The sequence below is a fragment of the Pungitius pungitius genome, chromosome 17, assembly GCF_949316345.1.
Source record: "Pungitius pungitius chromosome 17, fPunPun2.1, whole genome shotgun sequence".
Taxonomy (NCBI): domain Eukaryota; kingdom Metazoa; phylum Chordata; class Actinopteri; order Perciformes; family Gasterosteidae; genus Pungitius; species Pungitius pungitius.
Genome location: NC_084916.1, coordinates 13778177 through 13794844, shown reverse-complemented (window position 1 = coordinate 13794844; position 16668 = coordinate 13778177). Strand labels below are relative to the sequence as shown.

The 16668-nt window shown below is 44.7% G+C and overlaps 1 protein-coding gene and 1 long non-coding RNA gene across 3 annotated transcripts in view; both read right to left on the bottom strand.

Annotated features, from left to right (window-relative positions):
- col16a1 (collagen, type XVI, alpha 1) overlaps positions 1 to 13322 on the bottom strand; it is a 46952-nt gene extending 33630 nt beyond the window's left edge. For both annotated transcript variants that reach the window (XM_037474379.2, XM_062558697.1), the window contains exons 1-4: positions 13171 to 13322; positions 8472 to 8587; positions 1368 to 1436; positions 1158 to 1275 (exon numbers count right to left, since the gene is read on the bottom strand). In XM_037474379.2, the coding sequence (XP_037330276.2) occupies positions 1158 to 1275; positions 1368 to 1436; positions 8472 to 8547 (263 nt within the window). In that variant the 5' untranslated portion in view covers positions 8548 to 8587; positions 13171 to 13322. The remainder of the gene's footprint in view (positions 1 to 1157; positions 1276 to 1367; positions 1437 to 8471; positions 8588 to 13170) is intronic.
- A 357-nt stretch (positions 13323 to 13679) lies between these two features.
- On the bottom strand, positions 13680 to 16450 carry LOC134107186 (uncharacterized). The gene is made up of 3 exons (XR_009942681.1): positions 16312 to 16450; positions 13840 to 13921; positions 13680 to 13746 (listed from the first exon to the last, which is right to left on the bottom strand). It is a non-coding gene; the product is annotated as an uncharacterized LOC134107186 (long non-coding RNA).
- Between the last annotated feature and the right edge of the window lie 218 nt (positions 16451 to 16668).

Sequence of the window (16668 nt, the reverse complement as noted above, 5' to 3'; positions counted from 1 at the left end):
TTATTGCCTGGGTTCAAACCTTTAACCACGTTGCCTCCCCACTACGACTGTTCTGTTCTCCGCCTCCACTCTTTTCCAAGTACGTGAAGCCAAAAGAAAAAAAAATAAAATAAATGGGAACAACTAACCGATGCAAGAAGATTCCAATCGACTTTTCCGTGAGGCACGAAGGGGGAAAAAAAAAAAATAGAGCAAGAAAAGCAAGAATCATCTTTTTTAGGTTTTTGGAGTATCGTGTGTAGGAGACGGTGGGGTTTTATAGACAGAAAAAAAGCACAATACAAGGCAGCTGGAAGGCTTACGTGCCGACACCGCTCACTCAAATCAAATCACCCAGGTAACATTCATCAACGACAAAACTGACAGCCGAGTTCTCAACGTCATCCACATTTCAATAAATGCCGAGTCCTCACAAAACCCAAACCAGGTAGGAGGATGGCCTCTCACTGTCTTGTCGGAGGAAAAACAACTTCTTCTATTTTCTTTTCGTCTCCTCCATTTTTATTTTTTTCTTACTCAGGACAAGGAAGCTCCACATCTGTGACAAACAACATATGTGACACAAAAAAGTCTCTACTGAAAGGACTGGGTCTAACTCTGCTGGACGGGGTTAATAAAACACTGACCCAAGCGGCGAGTGCTTAAACAACTGGCTCAATCGGTTTTCATGGCGACTGCTCTCTCTTTGCCCAGAAACAAGCTCGGCGCTGTAAACCAATACTGTTAAATTCATATCCCAGTAACATCTTTACTGCCAAATGCATCACGCCCACCAATTAAGGCATCGCTCGTATAGTTTGCGCCTCCAAGCAAACGAGCCAGATATTTCGTGTGTTAACTAGTTACAGGACGAACAAGGCGGTCGCAAACCGGAAAACCAAAAGGCGGTTTTTGCAAAAACCAGAGGGCAGTTGTGTGGAAAGCAGAGTGATGTTTCTGGAAATGCCATCAGTGATTGGCCCGGCGCTGCATAGCTCGCTGCAGGACAGCATTGAGTGAGCATCCCGAGGCCTCAAGAGGATCCAGTCGGCTTATTTCTTTGTTGAGAGAAGCGAGAGACGTGTAGGACAGCAGAATATATGGCGTCTTTCACGCCCCACAGTACGCGACCTGCCACCCGAGGAGAAAAGCGACCTGCGGGTTTGTTTTCAACGTACTCAGTGGGCCGTAGGAGTGCGGCTTTGCCCAGGCGGAGGATGGCCGGCCCTCGCGGGTTGCGGATCCTCTTGACGTCTTTGCTCTTGAGGAGGGAGAATCGCCTCACCAGATTAAAGCCTGGCAAAAAAACAACAACAACAATAACGGCGTTAATCAGCGCCCACGTGGAGAGGAGCTGGGAGAGGAACAGCTTCAGCTCGTCTCGTCACCTGTGATGTTGCGCCTGGCCTCCTGAGGAAACTTCCACTCATCCACTTCCAAGGCTGGGCATCGATCGCCTGTAGAGACGAAGATGACACAGAGGGGAACAGAAGAGGAGGGGGGGAAAAAAAGTCAAAAAATGTCAAGAAGAAGCACATCAATCTTTGGAGAAGTAACTAAGTGTTTTGTTAGTGCCGTTAGTGCTTAATACAGTGCACAGCTGTGTGTCACAGGGACGAAGCAGCGGCAACAACAAAAACGTACATGAGAAAGAAAAAATATTGATCTGGAAGAATAAGAGACGTTGAGTCGGGGTCGGGGGGGGGGGGGGGGGGGGGGGGGGGGTGGTTGAAAGAGAGTCAATGGTGCGGAGCACAAAGGGTGCGATGAAATGAGGGCGCAGCTGTGGAGACAGAGAGAGGCAGACGGGGCCCCGGATCTGACGGCTTGTCTCGCACCAAGCTCGTCTGCCTTCGTTTGATGGACGTGTTCTCACCCCGTCAACGTGGGGGGGTGGGGGGGTGGGGGGGTTACAGAAAAAAGTGTTGCCTGTCACGGCGGCCCGGGTCCGGCATAAGAGGGAAAGATGTGCGGGTGTGTAGAAAGTACTGTACTTTTTACAGGTGGACAAGGAAGCCTGTGAATCGCTGTGATCCACGGCTAATTGAGCTCTTTGGGGCCGGGGGCCCGAGGCCCCCCCCGAGCAAGGCGTTCTACAGCTTTTTCAAAAAGTGCATTTTCTGGGAGCAGAAATAATCTTCTTTGAGCTGCGTTGCTGTCAGTTAAAATTCTAAATTATTCCGATGTGGCTTCTGCCAAAGCTGACAGCCAGACATTTTTAAAAAAGGTACAATGCTTCATCTTTTCTAAATATAAAATCATGGTACTCCGTTAACCTGATTTCATTTTTGCTTCAACGCGGAGCAGGATCGATCTAAAGGCATCCTTGGCACTCCTTGCCACTGAGGGGAGGGGGGGGGGGGGGTCAGGAATGTGGAAAAACACCAAAGAACATCGCTGGGCATTTTTAAATCTGCTCGTTTGTTTCGCTCAAGGTCAACACCGCGAATGAATAGTAATGACTAATGCAAAATGATTACATTTCACGTACCTTCCAAGTACATGGCTTTAATCAGCTAGTTATTGACTCTGCATTTGGCGTCTGCGCTAACAAACGTGCTCCCGCGTTGCATGCGACACACCGCTTGCCTCCGAAACACAATCCAACTTCATCCAGACTGGAAGTCCCATCATCATATAAAAAGAGCTCAATATAATTACCTAAATCATAACACAACTGAGTTTAATTAAGAGTTAGAAAATTAATTTCACGCAGGCCAGGCTCGAGAAAGAATTGAAATCACTCGCAGCGCTTCATCACTTCCGATCGAGTTCATCAGTCGACGCCCCGCAGCTTCTGCTCGTCTCGGTCTCAAAACAGGAAGAAGTGTCGCACTGAAATGTGCTGCGCTCTTTCAGCACATTTCAGTGTGACACTCGCTCGCTGTTGCCGCCCGCCAGGGCAAATCGGTGTTGTTCTGCGCTGAGAGAAACGTGTGAAATTCAACCCCCCCCCCCCCCCCCAAAAAAATCGAGACTTGGAGGTGACTTCTGAACAAAATAAAAGAGACCCTCTGATACGCACACAGTCAAAGCTGTATTTATTATATTTTATTGTATTCGTTCACAAACCTCACAAACAGACTTCTTCCATTAAAATACAGACAAATCACAGTTTATCTTCATATCTCCCACCGGTTTTTTTGTTTTCAATCAAGAGACGGCAAGGATTATCCTTCAGACGCTACCTAATCTTTTTTTTTTTTTTCCTCCTTTCACACCCAATTTCAAAATTGGACAATATCAAGATGTCAGGAGTAATCCTGGCTCGAGGCGAGGGTGGGAGGGGGTGGTGGGGGGGGGGGGGAGGCATGCAACACATACAGGCGGAGGTGTAGACAGGTGGAAGAACAGAGACCCGAATGAGGGAAGCTGACAATGCCGTCAGCTTTACCTCCTCCCTAAAGACTGAGTCTCCTTAAAATAGTTTTTTATTTATTTATTTTTTTTAGATGAGGCAATCTCTGCCAAAGACGTTAGATCAATAGGACGGTGACTGGAGCCTTACAAGAGGACATTGGCTGCTCCTATTAGTGTAGAATATATAATGTACCACTGCAGAGCTTTGATGCATTCAGGAATACGAGTGTAAGTTCTTGAAGGCCAGGTTTAGGTATACATGACACATGTGTTGTTGGGTTACGAGTCGCCTATTGTGTGCAGCAAGTGTTATCGGTGCCGAGGAGAAATCTGCCTCAAGTTGGTCTAATCCGGTTTTCCTTCCTTTGGTCCAGCTAGTTGCTAACAGTGTAAGACTTCAAGTGCTGGAGTCTACAGTAAGTTTGTTGTATATATTTCTATATATATATATATATTTTTTTTTTTTACTGTACACTGCTGCTTGCTGGCAGGATTGAAACAAATTAGAGGAAATAGCAGTCATTCAAACCCTAAAAAATTAGCTTGAAGACATTCGAAAGTACCATAGGGCTGCGAGTGTGCATTTGGATAGTAATTATCTCTAGCTTTATCACTAAAAGAGAACTACAACCAGTAAACGAGGATGATGAAGCATAACTGAAGACGACGAAACCAGATGATGCTGAGGCTGCTACCTTTGCAGCATTTAACTTTTAAGTTACCACTCTCAACCTTGCTAATCATGTCAAATGTTGGATTTACCTGTAGGGGGCTTTGGCTCACTTTCAAGGGACGCACAAGCTATTTCTACATACCTCAGCGGATGGATGATATTTTAGCGGACTATTCTCTGGCAATTGGCAGTTTGGCGGAGAGCGCACTGCGGGACTCGAACCCCATTTCCTCTCAAGCTGTGATCGAATGAAAGTGTTTGCCTGTTGACAAGCTAATTAGAACGTAGTACGAGTGCCACTCCAGGATTCTGCAGCGGCTGCATGTAGCCTCGAAGAGATCGGAGGCTCTTGGCTGGGTTCACTTCTTTAATGGGGTTGGGTTTGATTCTTGCCAAGCAGGTAATGATACTACACTGGCACTCGCGCAGTACACTGCTCAGAGAGTTCCCACAGGTTTCCACCCTGCCAAAGAAACAAATTGAGGACATTCTGGGTACTTCGTGGAAGTAAAACCCTGTGTTTTAAATGTCGGAACTTGCACTTAAGGTGGCAGATTTGAGCATGGGGAATGCATCAATATAAAGATTACTTCTCCACGAGCAAACACTTTCCCACTCTGGCTTTCATTATGAGAAAGAGCAACTGAGCTCCAGCTCCGCCACTGCAATTCCCCAGCTCAAATAAGTGATGTGTGACCTTTCTTGAGTCTCGCAAGATTTTTATGGCCTTATCTAACAGTGCCTTGTTGTGGCCAGGGTCTCCTGAAACCAACTGCCCCTGAGTTTTAATAGTGTTTCCGCAGCAGCAAGCACTTGGCAGAGCACTTTCATTAGGGAGAAGAGGTCACAAGTGTGCTCACGGAGGAGTTGATGTGTGGTTTGCAATAAGACAGGGTATGGTAGCTATTGAATGTGCTTTACAATGTGGCATTCCAAGATAATTGGATTGGGCTGTTGATCAGCAAAAAGTCAGACATCCAAGACCCAAAACTGTAAACCCAGGCAACATATGGGAGGAGAAAGGCATGCTGGGATGTAGCCTATGTATGCTTAAAGTGTAGGTTAAATGACAAACTGAGTGGATTTTAAGATTGTGTTTCTCCACCCGGGCCAAATGAGACTGAAAAGAGAACATTCCTGCTTTTTCCAGAGATAAAACTACAGCACAGAGGATTGGAAAGACTTAAAATGCTGCACTGTGGAGGGATGAGCTCACTCATTTTCCCCTTTGAAGGCCTCTGGCCCACATTCCCTACACTCATGAGCTCACACAGACAGGACTCGCATTATACCATGATAAGAGTAAATGCGGTACACTACTCATGTTAGATTTTTGGTTTCTCTGGAAGCCTGTGAGCTTGTATCTGCAAAGTTGCAAAGTGCACATTGGGTAATTGAGGCCGGATGAGACTGTGAGAGAAAAGGGACAAAATACACTTACGCAGAAAAAAGGTAACTTTCATATCAGGACAAAATGTTATACATTCATTTTAAACAATATCACCTCTTTGACTGATCACATTTGACCAGTACATAAGACTCAAAATGACTTTACTGCAATGCTCTTTCTTCTGCAGAATGTAGAGACATAACAGTGTTAAGTGTTTTACTCCAGTAAGCTCTTAAGGGAACTTCTCAGACGGTCTGTGATAGCCTTGGGCCAGAACAATCCTACTAACAAAGCGTTCACATTTTTCAATTGAACCCGCTCTCCTGACCCCTCCACTCATATCTGACTGCCTCTCTTCTCCATTTCCTTGGTTTATATTATAGAAAAACCCCTCACTGGTGTTCTGACCCGACTTGCCGTTTCCCCTGGAATTCCATTCCATTAGCGGAGTTCAAATTTCTGAATGACATTTCCTGACTGAAAGCTGCTGAAACCTGCAGTTGCGGAGGTGAGGATGTATGGTTACAGTTACCACCTTGTATAGACCAATGGCACCGGGGTGTTGAATAATAATAATATATATACTAATAATTTTACAAGAATGAATAGAGTAAAGAGGCCTGCTTTCTCCCTTAAGCACAAACAGCAGTACCTGTCAAGGCCTGTGACCCGGCACTGACATCTCGGAGAAGTTAGTATGCCTGGCGTGGCGTGGGGGGGGGCGACGAGATACTGTGTATAATTAAGAAGCAGTTCCATTTGGAGAAAAACACATACTGCAATATCTTGAAATTATTGTTAGACTCATTTCTCATCCCTATTTATGTCCCACCACAATTGTCATCTAGTTTAAACCAAAGCAATGTTTTGTAATAGTAGAGACTACAACCAGTCCTCAGTGTAGAAGCACATGCGGTACAGCATTTAGAATATTCACTTGAATAATGGATATCCTCACCAAACCAATAAGGCATAACCTTAAATAGGCACGTTGATGTATGTCTGCTTCTGCAGCTTGTCTTCTCCAACTTTCAATTCTGTTCATATGAGCTTATTGCGACAAATTCATTGGCACCACAAAAGATGCAACTTAGCTCAGAGGGAGCCTGAGCAAATACAAATCGATACAGAAATCCATTGTGTTGGGAGTGTTTAGGGTACGTGGTGCAACACTTTCTCAAAAGCAGCGGTGTCAAAAGTATTGACATTCATTACTCAAGTAGAAGTATAGATACTAGGGATACTACAAAAATACTTTTGTAGAAGTTGAAGTAACCTGCGCCGACCACTTTACGCATCCGCCATCACTCTGATTTGCATCAACATCTGCAGGCGCATCGCGCAGAAAACCAATAGGGTCCCTGGATGGTAAATGTTTATACTACTCATGCAACCACAATCAAATTCACTCAATCTGCATGTCGCGATTTACTCGGATAGGTTTTTTTTGTGTGTGTTTTTGAACGACGGCAAGCCGGAAAACAAGCCAAAATGAAATAGGAGTAACAAGGCCATTTTTTAAATGTAGGAGTAGAAAGTACAGATATTTGCATGAAAATGTAAGGAGTAGAAGTAAAAAGTCATCTGAAAAATACTCCTGTAATGTATAGACATCCCAAATTTCTACTAAAGTAAGGTAACAAAGTATTTGTACTTACTTCTGCTCAAAAGGCAGGGAATCTCAGCAATTTAATTCCGCTATTGGGACCAGTCTTTCTGGCTGATAGACTGCAGAACTGCAGCGCAATCATCCAGCCCGATTCCTCAACACTAGTTTTTACTGCTTCCCTGCTGTAATGTCAGCACATTACATGTAAGTAGAGATTTGAATGAGTCAGAGGGATGTGTGTTTATGAGCGTGTGTGGCGCTTGCTGGGACAACATGTTATAGGTGCACTTGAGAAAGCACTTTTCTTCACACCACTGGGGGCAGGGGGGGGGGGGGGGGTGACTCAGGGGAGCTGCGAGCTGACGCAGTCTCATCTGAGAAGCTAGGGGTCTCCCGAGAGAGTCCCCCCCCCCCCCCCCCCCCCCCCACATCCCCTTCCACTAAGCACGCCTCAGAGCTCCACAGGCTCCCCAAGTGATTCCTCAGAGCCGGACCCTGACAACACGCTGACAGAGTGGTGAGGGAGTGGGACCGCGGGGGAACGAAATAAATGAATAAAGCAAAACCTAGTCTTGGTGTCTTCATGTGCACTCTCTCTGACACACCGACAGACATCAATATCTTCCTCATTTCATACAGTTGTACATGCAGACACTCAAAATACTAGACACCTTGATGGACAAGACACTCCCAACGATTGACGGTTCACCAAGAAGTGACCCAACCGCACGTGGTAAAACACACACACGCCGTAGCCTGACCGCCCTGCCGCCAACAGCCACCAGCTCGCAAAAACCCGCGTAAGCCTGTAATTACAGTCCGTTTTCATTGTAGCCTCGTGGCAGTTTCACCCACACGCCCGCCGGCCCCGACGCAGTGCCGTCAAACTCACAGCATCAGCAAAAACTGCAGTCAATGAGCTGCGGCCTTGTCTGTAAAAATGTAAAAAAATGTGGGAAGCCACGATTGAAGAGGTTACAGTTAGGCTGGGGGTGGATTTGGCGGGAACAAAATTAGCCTACTAGCTACCTAGCTACCTACTAATCACTTAAGCTCACTGCGCAAAACGCTACAGTCCATTTGCTTAATCCCTCGAAAACACCAAAGCGTGGTTTTACTTCAGTTGTCCTTATTATTTTAGATTATTTCTTGGAACAAAGCTTTGGCAAGGCAACCAGTAGAGACTGAACGCCTCTGAAACTCACTCATTCACTAATGTGGCGCTTTCCAGAGGTACCGTTGGACAGGTTTTGTTACAGGCTAGCGTTTTTCCCTCTAGGTAATGCCTGTGGCATTAAGGGGCGGTTATGAGACTAATATCCATCTTCTCATGCTACTTGCTGAAAAGAAGAAAATCATGGTTGCGTTGAACTAATTGTTAAAGATTTGGTATTTCTCCTGAAGTTCACTTTCCTTATCAGGTATAAACACTTTTTAAAGCTTCAGCAGAGGAAACTTACCTTGCTCCGAAGTCTGCAGGTCACAGGAGCCCAAGCTGAGCGCCAACAACGTCAGACAGGACCACTGAAGCCACATGGTTTCACTCCAACCGAAAGCGCCTCACCTCAGCCACCAGCTGATGGATGAATAGACAGAGAAAGTCAAAAAAGGCAAATCTGTCAAAATGCCATCCATCAGAATTAACCAGAATTTCTCTCAAATATGATCATATTATCATGTTATTATCCTCTCCATCTGGTCGGCCTTTGAATGGGCAGCTGCTGCACACAAGCACTCACACACACTTGTGAATTTGTCAGTCAAAGTGCACTTTAGCGTACAGATAAACCAACGTGACCATTTCTAGGGAAAGAATTCAAAGTCAAAAAGAATGTACACATTCTGCTGCAAACAAAAATCAAGACAACAAAGCAAAATGCATGCGCGAAATTAAAAAATGATTTGCATGCAGGCTGGTTGGTCCCAAGACAAACACACAGTGGGGCCAAAACACACAAACACATCTGGAGACCATTCCACTGGAGCCATGGTTCTGGTGGACCAGATGCTTCCACGTGGCTTTACAACAAGTACACACACACACATACACAAAATAAAAATGCACGGCTTCAAATTAGTGCCACGTCTGGATCATTATTGAATTCGCTCCACGGTAACTCTCCCGTCTTACACGCCCTTTCATGAAACGTACAAGAACGCACACATTCCCGCAGCAACGTCGCCCGCTCCACACATCGCAGCTGACCTGGACTTGCCCCACACAGCATGTGCGTAAGCCCCAATGACTCTTTGGTGTTTACAGGTACAGCGGGGCCCTGAAAGGCAGGCGAGCAGACGGTACACACACCTGTCCCGTCTGCTAGGAGAAACGACCCCCCACCCCCCGCGCTCCCCCGGGGGGGTCCACAATGAGCCGTTTCTAGCTGGCAGAGGACACCTTTATACAACCTGACCAGACTGCCTGCAGCTCGCTGCTAACAGACAATGTGGTGTAGGACAGTGTTTTAAATTATGTAAAATAACAACAGCTCGACATACTCCACATTGTGAATTATACATTCAATGTTGGCCGCTGCAGACTCAAGGCGCGGTTGCTTCCCTTGAAGCAAAAAATAGGGGCCAGGTTACTATTTCATGTCAGGAGCAAGATCTGAGCCAGACACAGTGTAATCATGTTGTTGTGGAATTTATCCTTGTGCACAACTGTTGCCAAACTTTTTATGTAAAAGTAGAACATATTTTTTTTAAATCCCCTGCATTTGGACGGGTGGAGAGTTAATCAATGTCTTCGACGGCCAAGTTTGAGCACTTAAAAAGGTGCCGCTATTATTATAGGCTTGATGCAAAAAAGTTCACACAGTACATAATACATAATGCATCACAATCCAGAGAACATTAGGCTGAGGGAAAAGTTACAGCTCATTGCTATTATTATCTGGCCACAATCCAAAACAATTTAATAAGTCTCTTGAATATGTAATGCTACGGATGTCTCTCTTTGTCTGCCCTCCACCAGCAGCTCCACGGGCCGCCCAGCTGGCTACAGCAGATAGCGGGCAATGTGGGGGCAGGCCGGTCAGCTCGGAGGTTGAGCTGGCCATGAGCCCGGTAAGCAGGCCTGCGAGTGATCGGGTCACCGAATACAAAGCCAACGCAGAAAGGAAAACAATCGGACATTTTATAAATCTAGTACTAAAACACTGGAGAAAAGCACAGACAGAAGAGCTGACCAATATCATCAACTAAAAACACAAACCTCCAAGACCTCCATTCCAATATTTAACTATGCATGAATGTCCCAATACGATATACCATATTTATGTAAGCAACTTTGTGCCGGTGCAACAAGTGGATTATGGAATATTTCATAGTCAAGCATCTTTATGCAACTTGTAAATGGCAATATATGAAATAAGCTGTTGATCTCTCTCTGACCTCCATTCCAATATTTAACTATGCAATGAATGTCCCCTGAAGATACAAATATTATCTGTATTGTTTTTGGATTGAGGTTCAGAACAACCGTCTAATTTCCAATTTTAGCACAGATACCAGAAAAGGGGGTCATTTGTGCTCAATGCTCAGCAATTTAATAATTATCACCACCACTACTTAGAAATGGAAAAACAACCCCAACACAAGCCTGTTTAGAAGAACACACCCTGACATTTTCAGAATGGCTTATTGGCCACCCAGACACGGATGATGAAATAGCAGTGGACCAGTAGCCCACTGTTTAGACCGCTTTCTTCCTCGGTTTTAATGGGAGAACTCTGCATCAATATGTCAGCCATGTAAAATGGGTGGGTTCGCTGCCTTCGCAGCTGTCTCGCTCAGCACTTTGTACCAAGAAGATTGATGGACAGGGTGTCCGTTTCCATTCTTGCCTGCTCTGTCATATTATGTCATCGCGCTCGAATTCACACAGTCAAGATTGGTTAGGATGCTGTGAAGTGAAAACAAGGTCCTGCTCTGACCTTTTTTTCGCGACCCTGAATGAATCACCCAGAGAAAGTCCTCTCAGCAGAGGATGTGCAGGCAAGTTGACTGGAATGCCACCATAAAAATGAAGGTTCCTAAAAAACTAAGGCGGACTTGAATGCATACATTGACATTAACAAAAAAACATTCATATGCAGTAAGTCATTTGTAACCCAAACATTGGTTCATTACACAAAAACATCTGATAGGCCTCCTTTGGAAAAAGACAGAAATACAAGGCTAGATTAATGCTAGCAATGTCTTCCCACGGGAAACAGGAATCACGATATACCATATTTATGTAAGCAACTTTGTGCCGGTGCAACAAGTGGATTATGGAATATTTCATAGTGAACCATCTTTGTGCAACTTTTAAATGGCAATGTATGAAATAGCTGTGGATTTCTCTCTGGACCAAAGTGGTGGTTGAATAGACCGACCCTGCCATCCCAAAAGCCATGCTGCTACTTTGGCGAGAGAAAGCAGGTTAAATCTTCTTTTGACAGATACAAGCATCAAGAGCATTTCTGTTGAGTGCTTTTTAATGGGGCAAAAAAAGTTCCAAACTCCAGCGGCAATCCACAACAGCACGTACACTCGTGGCTATTGAACTTTTTGGATGCACTTCAGCTCAAACCGGAGTGTGCATTGCAGGCCTGTTACAACCAGGGAACTTGGCGAGGATGAAAGTAACTCGAGATGCCTTGAGGCGTTTATCTAAACTCCACATATCAACAGACCAGGGTGTTTAAAATACTTGCAAACTAGCAAAGGCAATGCCCCAAGCTGGATGACTAACAAAGAGGACCGTGGCAAGTTATTACTAGTCTTATGTCTGCGGCCTTTACTATCTGACAGAGAAAGGCTAATACAATTGAGCAAAAAGGAGAAGGGGGGTTGATGCATGCACAAGTTACAATGTAATGTGATGCCTACTCTGATGGCATGAACTGGTTGGCCTCAGAGCATGCATGGCTGAGCATACCAGCCTCTACCATGGCGAGTGGCTGACCATATCTATACAATGTCCACATCACCGCAAACTGGAACAAGCACAAAAAACAAGTGGACGACACAATGAGCTGCAGGCTACACAAAAGGGAAGTACCAAATGCAATGGATACTGCCGGGCCCGTTTTATCCTGCAACGAGTTAAGTGAGCAACACTTAATGTGTGGTCAAGTTCAAAGACAACAGTTTGTAATCTTTGCACCATTATATTCCCCAGAGCCTCAAGTAGCCGTACAACCATCTACTGCTTTTGTCTGCACTCCGACACGAGGCCAAGCAGAGCTGTTCCACACTTTGCATGGCAGTGGGGGGAAGGGGGGGGGACTCAGAACCTTCAAGATGGGTGCGCAGTCAGGATGCAAAAGCCAAACGCACATGGGACGACTGAGGGATGAGGAAAACAGATGTGACTGTGGCTTTCAAGCCCCCCCACCCTCCCCCCTCCCCATGTAGAGGTAGAGGCTGGTCTCAAATCAGTGCAGCGCTATGCTCAGACATTACTTTGCCTCAATAATATGTGTGCCACAGATCCAAACAAGGTTCAGGTCACAGATTCTTCCATGCCAGAGGGTTGGGGGTAGGGAGAGGGGGGGGGGGGGTGGTTGGAGGCTAGCCACAAACATTCAGTAAGTCAGCCCATTGTGTGTTGCATTAAGGTCTGCTCGGGTCATGAAGGGAAAATCAGTCTCACTTTGGCATGCAGCTAAACCATAGTTATATATATTTTTTTAAATTAAAAAACAATACAATTAAGAGGCAAAAAGATCCCACCATGAGATAACATTACATGAAATCATGACACTTTGTGTCCAGCGTCAGGACAGTTCGTTTATCATCCAAGGCCGGGTCTAGACAGGCATGTATGAGGGGGCAGCCACAAATCTTGAGGGGGCATTGTGCTTAGTTTATGTGCTTAGTAGATTTAGTTTGAGGGGGCACAACATTTATTTGAGGGGGCCAGGCCCCCTCTTGCCCCTGCCTAGACCCGGCCCTGTTACCATCTGCTATATGAAGTGCATATCATGCAGTCTAATTTAACCGCGCCTGTTGCATATGGACATAGTTACAAAAACTAAGTAGTAACTACAGAAAACTTTTACCGCGACTTAACTGCTGATCCAACGTCGCTTTAGGACACTTCAAGCATCGCTACGCTAACAGCCACGGAAAAAGAAGATTTAATATTTTAAAAAAAACGAAGCATACCTTCAACAAATGATAAATCCGTAACTTTGCGACCACATTAATCCGTAAATAAACGCGCGCGTGCAGCCAGGTAATCCGGCGCGCCTTCTGTCCCGGGGATTTCTTTTCTTGGAGACTTCTTCCACAGAGAAAAGAGGCAGACAAAAGTTAGGGAAAGATCATTCGTGTCCAAACCCCCCCCCCCCCCCCCCCCTCCTTTCTCTCCCTCCCTCCCTCTCTGCACAAACCCTCCCCTCACTACACTCCCCCTTGCTTCCCCCGTGTCTTTCTGCTTTCTCCTCACTTGTTTTCCCTCTCAGTCTCCTGTGCGCGCAGATGTCTCTTCCTGCCCCCCCCCCCTCCCTCCCTCCCTCCCTCTGTTTCTCCCATCCTCGCTGTGGGAGATACCTCAGTGGAACGGTGGTGACGTCACCTTGTCCAGAGTCCGGGGAAATGAGCCTGGGGCATCTCAAATCTCTCTGACAAGCGCTTACCCTCTTTACCCCCCCCCCCCCTCCTCATGTCTCATTCTCCTTTCAAGGTTTGATTCATGGCTTTGGAGGCCATGGAAAACTTCCATTCTGTTTGGTTAAAGCACTGTTGGGACAAGAAATACGGATAACAGCAGCAAGTGCATTATTGAGAAGAATTTATTCCATTAAAATGAATGAACTTGCTTATCATACTTACCTTTGATTGAAGGCCAGGTCTTATTTGTTTTATCACTGGATTTTATTGCATCCAATCCATAAAGTGGCCTCGGTTGCAGCCCCTGATCATTCAGAAACACTTGTCTTAATGGCCACATAAATTCCCTTGTTATTGTCAGTAAGTAAATAGTTCAGAAGGTGAATACATATCGCTTCTGCGTTTGATTTATACGTTCCTCCATCTCCGTTGCAGCTGAATGGGTCCAGAGGAGCGCTCACATCTTTCAAGATATTCATTTCTGTACTCTGTTCAGAGGTTAAATCCTCAACAAAGCCATTATCTTTCACATTCTCATTAGTTTCAACCTCTAGCTCAGAAAAAAAAAAAAAAAAAAAGTTCAATCAGCAAGAAAGAAAGGAGGCTTATGAGCAGCTTGCGGAATTCCGGCAAAGCTTCTCTGCATACGAGAAGGACACGACTCCATCAACGGCTTTAGCAGCTGTCTAGCAATCCTGCAACATTTGAACTACACGGTCCTCCGGATATGATCCCTTTGAACTAGTGTTGGTGAAAAGAAAGTCATTTGGACACTTTCTCTGGGAAATGTGGTGCGTGTGTGTGTGTGTGTGCGTGTGTGTGCGTATCGCAGAGACTGCTAAATACTTGATGTATGAAACTAAATTCAACTGAATAGCAATTAAATGGTTTTATCTTAATATCTGTTACCTGGAATTTATCATTATATTATATATATTTTCCCCCAAATCATCTCTTTATTATCAATTAAAAAGAGGAACATGGACATAATTGTTATACTTTTCTAGGAAAAAAAGAATAGTGTTCTTAGGTATATAGCTACAGATTTGGTTACCCTTGGACTTGTCTCGTAGCGCGTAGCAGTCAAGTCGATGGATTGGTAAGACACTTCTAGGGAAAGATAAACTCTCGGGTTCGCACCGCACTTGTCGACTAGCAGACTAATGGACTTCCTTGGGGAGTACGTTCGAATCTGAAATTCATCTTGTCCACGAGGGGTCTCAGACTGAGAAGCAGTGTTCAATTGGTTTAACCCAAACCTGCAATTTTCATCACGTAGTTTTCTTCTTTGTTCAAATGCCAAACCACAAACAGAAAACCTACCAAATAAGAACGTTTGAAAAGACTGGTTTTATGTACTGTGAGCTCAACACATCAAGACCAGACATTTGCAGCTGAGAAAAACGGCATCAAAACAAGTACCAATTAACCTGGTCAAATAATTCTTACATACATTTCCGTATTTAAATGTTTGCAGCCTTTATGTATGAATGTGATTTGTTCACTCACAAGAAGCGTTAGTCATCTGGAGACAATAGGAGTCATCGACTTGCTAAGAGTATGGCTCGTGATGGAATATGCGAAAACAAATTAGTTTCATTATTCAAGTCGCAAGAAAAGAGCCATTTTGGGGGAAAATGTTTTAGATTCTTGCCAGAATAACTATCAAATGAAGCCTAATGAAGTCTAAACATGATATAAACTGATGATGATTTCAATTTTTATTCAATTTTTAATTGAATCAGAGTGGTTTCTAAATGCCAATGGTTAAAAAAGAAAAAAAAAAACAGCAAGGTTTAAAATGAGCTAAAACACAACCCAATGTATCCTTTAAGCAGCTGTCTATAAGGGGGTTATGATTGCAATGGGATGCCTTGAGGACTTTATCGCCTAACAGGATACAGCTAGGTGGATGACAGAGGCAACATCAATGGGGGCACTTTTTTTAGAATGCGTCGGTCATGTAATCAGATGGGCTGCATATTGATTCGAGTAGTCACATGGTCTGTGTTGGACTTTGGTGGTTCGATCCTAAAGTGGCAGAGCTCCACGACTCCCACAGCTGTGTCGTATGCATCATTTTGTCTTTAAAAGCCTGGAGCTGTTGCGGCTGTGTATGCGACCCGGCACACCGATTTTTTTTTGTTTTTTTTCCTGGAACATTTAAAACAAAGTAAATCTTTGTTTCTCATTTGCAGGAAGATATTTAGGCAGTCTGGCGCTGTAATGGGACCTCGCTGCCTTTTAAATGTGTAGATGTAGAAACACAAGACAGGTGCATTAGCTGCAATGAACTCCAAAGGGGAGCCCAGCAGAACAGGCATCAGTGGCAACACAAATTAGGTTTATCAGTCATACAAATCATGAACTGGGGGGGGGGGGAGATTCCCAGATGAGCATGACTTTCTTCTTGGGTTTCCGCGACTATTCTACGATGCCCAGTGTGAATTTGAGGGGAAACTAGTAAACAAGATTAAACCTAGTGTTCCTCTGATGTTCCTTAATAGCACACTGTCGGAAAACAACATCAGACACACATTACCAGGCATCTCGACTGGAAAAAAGAAAAAAAAGAAAAGACAAAAACGACCCTTTTGCTGTGAAAGAAAACCCAACCATCTCAGAAAAAAAACAACCCGCACCAGGATGTGAATAGGAAAGTTTCAGGGAATTTCAAAGACTGGGAAAATCTACCTGTGGCTTTTCTGGGCTGATGGGAAGATCTTCATCTCACGTACATGAGTTCGCTTTAGCTGCCTGAGGAATCCTCTCGCAGCGTCAGCTGGGGAAAACGTCCACCCAGAGGAGGTTCTGAAGCCATCTATGGTGGATGCTATCCTGCTCCTCAAGGAAATAAAATACACAATAATTAGTTACTTATGAATAGTTAACATATTATCAAAAACTGCAGCTCAAATTGTGAAAGTGTGAGTTAAAATTGTCAACCACAAACTATTAATTCACTTGTCAGAGGTCTAGTTTGACAACATACACAACCTACCTCCTTTTTTTTTCTTTTTCCAAGAACGTATGGACGCAATTTAGAATCTC